The sequence below is a fragment of the Alosa sapidissima genome, chromosome 2 (genome assembly GCF_018492685.1).
Source record: "Alosa sapidissima isolate fAloSap1 chromosome 2, fAloSap1.pri, whole genome shotgun sequence".
Classification (NCBI taxonomy): Eukaryota; Metazoa; Chordata; class Actinopteri; order Clupeiformes; family Clupeidae; genus Alosa; species Alosa sapidissima.
The window spans coordinates 41,281,915-41,288,830 of record NC_055958.1 but is presented as its reverse complement, the minus strand read 5'-3'; the positions used below and the strand labels follow the sequence as shown (position 1 = coordinate 41,288,830).

General features: G+C 45.9%; 1 protein-coding gene across 1 annotated transcript in view; it reads left to right on the top strand.

Annotated features, from left to right (window-relative positions):
- The first annotated feature begins 5,002 nt into the window (after nt 1-5,002).
- The window catches only part of efnb2a (ephrin-B2a), a 23,106-nt gene continuing 21,192 nt past the window's right edge, over nt 5,003-6,916 (top strand). The window contains exon 1 of the mRNA XM_042071123.1: nt 5,003-6,103. Within this exon, the coding sequence (XP_041927057.1) occupies nt 5,991-6,103 (113 nt within the window). The 5' untranslated portion in view covers nt 5,003-5,990. The remainder of the gene's footprint in view (nt 6,104-6,916) is intronic.

Below are 6,916 nucleotides of genomic sequence, written 5' to 3'. Positions count from 1 at the left end.
ATTGGGACAGCCTATCAGCAATCACCTTCAGCTTTCCGCCAAAGTCAACTCCATGGTCAGATTTAGATAAGAGACGAAACCCTAGCAGGTCCATCCCGGGAAGGTGCCAACCTGTGGCTCCACCTCGCCAGACTATTTAAATTTTCTGAACAAGTTAATGATAGTTTTCGCTTCAAGTGTTTCAATTACAAAATAGTATTTTGTATTTGAAATATGTATTTTAAATACATGTATTAGAAATACTGCCCATCCCTGGCAACATGGTAAAAAGATGAAAATGACTTGATTTTACTTTCAATTCCTTTTACATTCTCCAAGGTATTAACATTTTCATAACTCCATGTAGGACGTTTCTGAACATAAATGTAAGCACTGTGGCAGTAGTAATGCAATATTTAGAAAATGTAGGCTACTCTTGATACTCAAGTATTTTTAAAAACAAGTACTTCAGTACTTTTACTTAAGTAGACATCTGACTGTTGTACTTTTACTTGTAGGCTACTTGAGTAAAATTTAGCAAAGGGTATCTACTTTTACTCAACTCAAGTAATGAAGCTGTGTACTCTGTCCGCCTCTGTATATGGCCAAAAGCAGGGGGGCTTTGCATGAATCCGAACGCACAAGGCATTTATTTAAAACGGGTTAGTTAGGTGGAGCTTGAAGTCTAAATGGCTATCTTAAGATTTACGAACATGTAGAGAAATATAATCATATACATACATACATCCTCTTTATGTGTCTTATGGAAGGATCTGTGCATTGAGGAGAACCCTGCATTCACACATGAGTTCAGTGGTGAGCTCTTGTCTCGTGCAGACACGGAGATGACGAGACCCACCTAATATATTAAGGGTCATGAGACAGAGCCCTACTGTCCAGTCACGTCACCGTAGACATTTGAGCCTGCCCCCATATTCTATAAGACCCTTTCAACAATAAAAACAAAAACAATGCTTGAACGTTCTATTTGGGCCCCAATCTACTTCCTCTGCATTAAGATAACATATGGAATGTTAAAACGGAAGCCTTGTGGGGCCAACTATGATGCTGATAATGGAACTCTCTTGAAAGGGTCTATATTCTGTTTAACATTAAGCCAGGTCAAGAGTTCGAGGGCGAGTGAGGAAAATCGCGCGTCAGCCGCGACCCTCTCAAAAGTCTCGACGGCTCTTTGATTCGATTTCGTGTGTGATTTGGTGGGTTGATCTTTGCGCGCGGAGTGTGTATTCGCGCGGCAGCGCAGATGCGGATTGCGCGTCCCCCTGTGATAATGAAACGGAACTGTGTGAAAGCAGTTCAAGGTGTGAGCTGTCATTTTCGCATTTCCCAAACGCGTCTCCACGCAATTAATTGGGTTTGCTCCATCACTGATGCTGATTGACGTCATGCCATTTGGCCAAGTAATGTGACACAAGCAGCCAATTCAAGACCGAAAGGGGGGGTGGGGGGGTCTAAACTCTCTTAATTACAACAGTAATCTGAAGCAGTCCCGAAGTCGAGGAAATACTCAACCCAGAACTGCCCCTCCTTGTCCGAGACCCCACGGCCGAGGCCGGGACACTTACAACTGCTTTGACAATTAAATGTTGATACATTGGATTAGTGAGTTTGATAAATAACATAATAGTAGGCTACAAGGAACAACGGATATTTGGACTGTGTAGAAGACAAATTTAAGAATAGTCTTAGCCAGTGTGTGTGTGTGTGTGTGAGAGAGAGAGAGAGAGAGAGAGAGAGCGGCGGTTTCCCGGGAGACGTGTGTGTTCTCTACAATGAGAAAGTGTACCGTGAGACCTTGTTTGATCCCAGCGGGACCACGGCACCCCGGTGTCCCGTGGGATTCTCCGCCTCGGTACCCGGTAACGCGTGCGTGCAACTGACTAAACAGACCGGTCAACAGGTCCGCGCGTTCAGCGCAGTCAGCAAGAAGCCGGCGACCCCTCTCCCCCGTGGCCGCGGGTGAGGGAGTGGTGACCTGACGAGGGGAACCGTGTTTTCTTTTCATTACAGAACGGAGGACGAATGTGTGTGTAAGCGAAGTGGAGTGGAATAATCCCGTCAGGGCAGAAAAAAGAGTTCCCCCTTAATCGGCCTCCTTTCGGTGAGGAGTGTCTCTCCCTCTCCGCCGACGGATGACCCCTAAAACAGAAGAAAACAACGGGGCCAAACTCATTAGTCTCTGAACAATTCCCTCTCTCCTACACAAACCGGTGACAGCCTTCAAAGCAAGGCCCGTGCGCAGCGCCGGGTCCGGGTCCAGACCTGATACAGCCTGCACCACCAGACCTTATAGGCCTACTCGCCACAACTCGGAGCTACCCGAAGTCGGTGAAATGGCCCGACGCGGAATAGGCTACATTTACGATATTGCCCAATCATGATAATCCAGGATAGTAATGGCCTTCATATTCTAAAAGCAAACGGTCGACTCGGCTCAGATCAAGTTACCTTATTTACCTAATTTTGCCATAATTCCTTGTTAATTTAGGAAGAGGCTGTTTTCCGCCGAAGTAGACCATTTCTCATTGTTCCGCTTCCCGTTTTGTTTAATAAAGTAAAATTTGTTTTCTTTATTCATTTCTTTATTTCTCAAGTTTCTACTTTTGTAGGCTAAATGTTTAGAATCGAACAAGTAAAATATCTGTGTGCTTCGAAAAGGCCTACAATTAAGTCATAGCTCTGTCATGATGCTGGAATAGAATAGGAGTGTTGCTTTGACATTAAATTAATATAAAGTAATATAAACTATTAATATAAAATAGTGTGTCCGCCCCTCTAATGGTCCTAATAACCATTAATTGTTATTATTTCGCCTCCATCTCCTCTGAATGGATTTCACATGCAGGCGTCAATCTTAAAATAAGCCATGGACTAGACTAATAAAATCATATGCATGTTATTAAATTCCTCTTTTTCTTTTGTTTTCCTCTTTCTTCTTCTTCTTCTTCTTCTTCTTATTATTATTTCTAATGGTAGGGCTACTTGGTTATAATAAAACATTTGTATTATTATATTATTATATCAAACATTTAAATATATATAGCCTATATAAATATATATATATTTAAATGTTTGATATAATTTAAATATACATATATATATATACAAATATATATATTATATATTATAATATATTATATATATTTGTAACACAAGCCTACACACAAGGTTTAAACTATATAATAAAAGAACACAAATTAAATTGGGTTGTGGGTTAATTAGATTTATTTGGTTCAAAATAAGCGCAGAGACTATAGAGGATTGCTACATATTTAGGATTCTCCGTGCGAGCCCGTCTAACTGGGCACGGGGTTATTTTAACACCGCCGCGGGATAAGCTACATTTTTATCTGCGTCTCGGGAACTCGGTGTTTCCGGTTATCCTCCGCACATCCCTAAGTGCCATTGTTCAGGCTGCCGGCGATCGTGGGAGCGTTCTGCCACACGGGAGTGCGCTCTCATGGGCCCGTGGAGTGCGCAGAGTTTCTGGAAGAGACTACCTTTAATTAACCATAACACGGAGAGTTTCAAACAAACCTCATTCAAAGTAGTAGCCTATCAAGGGATAGGTTTTCCCCGATAAACTGTGAATTGAATAGCTATACTGTTGATGTTTCCGTGAGAGTTGTCGGCTATCTGAACTAATAAAATGTGTATTTAAAGTGGAAAAATAAAATGGCATGTATGACAATTGAATAGTTGCAGACATCGCTCCTTACAGACCTAAGGGTCAGTACAGTTCCCTGATTGCGCAGGAATAAACATCAAGTCGACAGCCGACCTGTGTGTGTGTTTGTAAGTGTTTGTGTGTATTGGCTATTTAATTAGGCTAGCTCAATTATCTCCTCGATGTGAAATCTGTCTCTTTGATAATCTTAACGTGCCTCCAAACGGCGCAATACGCACAGGTCGCCGCACGACCGTCCTGATTGAATTACAGTCGCGCGAAAGCGCTAGGCTTCACACGTCCTGGTCCGTACTCTAATAGATCTTTTTTCGAGCAGTGGGTGTTGCGAGGCCGTGTGTGTGTGTGTGTGTGTGTGTGTGTGTGATGAGGCCGTTTGGTCCTTGTTAGTTTGAGATAGTGATAGGCCTACTGAGACCGGCCTGCGAACTGCAAACAAGCTGTCTAGAAGCCAGAGCCCTCTATCACACACACACACACACACACACACACACACACGCACACGCACACGTTTACCCTGTTACCTCTAGAGGTTACAGATAGGCCCACTACCCATGGCAAAGGCACACCATGCCTACATGGACTCACCAAACAAAAGTTCGTTCCTTATTTGAACTTGGATGCCTGAATATATTGAATTACAGTGCAACGACAGATCTCTCCTTGGCTGTTGCTGGGTTTATCTGCGGGTTAAATCACCTTTTAGCAACCCACATGAAAAGGAAACGCTCATCTCGAGATGTGCGGTATGCCACCGCAGACAACGATTGTATGTCCGCCAGGGTGCGCTGTTGCCCATGGAATACCTCTCTCGGTCTCGCGCGCAGCGTCGCTGCAGCATCCTCCTCCCACGTCCCACATGTTGCCTCTCTCGGGCGATTACGGTTGATGACAACAGGACCCAGACGCGCGAGCGGGTCGTCGTGGCGACAGTACATCCACCCTGGCCCAAAAACAGAAATCCTCCATCCCAAAGGACTTAATAAAGCTCATAAACTAAAGACTCCCTGCTCCTCTGCATGAGCGGAGACGGCTCCTCTGAGCTGAGATGAATTCTTAAAGTGCTGTGATGTTACCATGGAAATGTGAGAGAATTAAAAGTTATACATCTGTTCCGCATCGCTGTGAAGTAAGTGCCCACAGAGTTGGCATTTCAGATGCCCTGACGTCGCTTCTGTCCGAACTAAGCACAGGCTTCGACTCGACGGACTCCGGACGCGCAAGCCAATCAGAGGCGACGGTGGGCGGGGTCATCAGAGAGAGAGCTCTGACAAATGTACCTCCTTGCAGACGCTCGCGGTTACTTGCAGTTCAGCTCGCGCCTCGACGAAGCCTCTGCGCGTTTATTTGGCGAAGCTGTTTCAGCCACAGAGCTGCAGATTAGCTCCCGTTACTGCGACCTACAGCCAGCGCGAGCAGGGACCTACTTTCGCCCATGATAACTTTACCTTGACTTTACTTTCACATTCTTTCATTCTTTTGTTATTTTATATTTAATTTTAAGGATTTTGTTTTAATTTCGAACTACATTTTCTTATTTAATTCCACTGACCATTGATTTTTTTCTGTTGTGAGGAGTTCGGTCGGCTTCTACCAACCATAAGATTTGAACGGAATACCTCGCCAGGTTTTTTTTTTCCTGCCTGTCTTGCGGCGAAGGCTCGCGCGTTTGGAATTGCTGGTCCTACCTGCTGCTCGAGCTTCAGTCTGAGTGTTTGTCCTTCCCATACGGAAACAATTTGGGATTATTCTCCATGTGTGTGTGCGCGGAGAAACGGACAGCGGCGGAGAAGGCGACGGGGCTCGCCCGCTTGTGAGGAATGCCCGTGCCCCTGCTTCCGTCGACTCGCTGCTAAAGGAAGAGAGTCCGCGCAGCCTCGCGCTCTACTTACCGAATGAGAAACTACCGTGCGCGTCAGCCTCATCCGCCTCTCGCTGTGCTTTCGAGAGGTGATTTCGGATCTGCGTGCAGGCGCCTCGCGGCAACTGTCGGCGGGATTTTCTCACCTACCACACCGGGACATTCCGCAGAGTGCAGTTTGGTGCCCGGCCTTACCGGGACTGCTCGCGGAGTGTTGCCGTGAGCCCGTGGATGCGCTTCTTGTGAGCTGGCTTTTGTTGCCGTGGCCCCTCTCCGGCTGCGGGCTCGTCTCCTCCGGCGACGGAATTGGGATTCGGAGTTTGGATTGCCTCAGTTTCGGGGCGTTTGTGGCAGGGGTGATCTCGTGGCCCATTCGGAGCACGTTTGGAGAAAGAAGGAGAAGAGCGAGCCCCCAGTGAGGCGGCTGTCGGTGGAATCATAATCATGGGGGAATCTTGGTGGATGTGTTACTTTGGAGTTTTGTTTATCGCGTTTAAGGTGAATCTGTCCCGCGCGATCGTTTTGGACTCGATATACTGGAACACAACAAATACGAAGTAAGTGTATACCTACACACACACACACACATTTCATACGACAACAACTATACATTTGTTAGACTCTCTCTCTCTCTCTCTCTCACACACACACACACACACACACACACACACACACTTTTTCACTCGCCGTAACTCACTCCCTCGCGGAAAACAAGGCTACATAGGGAGAATAGCTCGTGCAGTGCACAGAAAGTGCTGCGTTGGCTTTTCTCTCGCGCATGAACCCGATGACGGATCGGTTCGATAAAACGCGCAGACGGAATGAATGCATGATTTGTCTCGTAGCGCCCGAGCCTCTCAATGGAAACGGTCGTTTGATCCGGTTTCTTGTGAGTGACCAGTCCATGTAGATTTGAGGTAAGGCAGCGTACGAGGAAGACAAGAGAAGGGCAGCTTTCAAAAACACTCTCTACCCTCCCCCTCCCAGTCCGTTCCCTCCCGTAGTCTCCAGCTCAGAAATGTGCAATAGGCCCGAATGTGTCTGAAATATGTGCCGTGCTGTGCCTGGCTCCAGGCCGACGGCCCTGTTCGTCTGTACGTGAAACTATGAGACCAGATCAAAAATGGATCCCCACCCGTTTTAAATGAGGTCGGTCAGTTGGCCTGGTCTCTCCTTCGTAGGCTATGTGTGTGTGTGTGTGTGTGTGGCCAAATGTTTATTTCACCTTCTTTACCTTTTCTCTTTTAAGAGAAGTGCCCTGGGTAATTGTGTTATTTTCTAAATGAGCACGTAAAATCAACCTTTCCAGTCTGTCCTTGTTAATAATATCTTATGTATATCTAAATATATAAATGTGACTCTAATGGCAA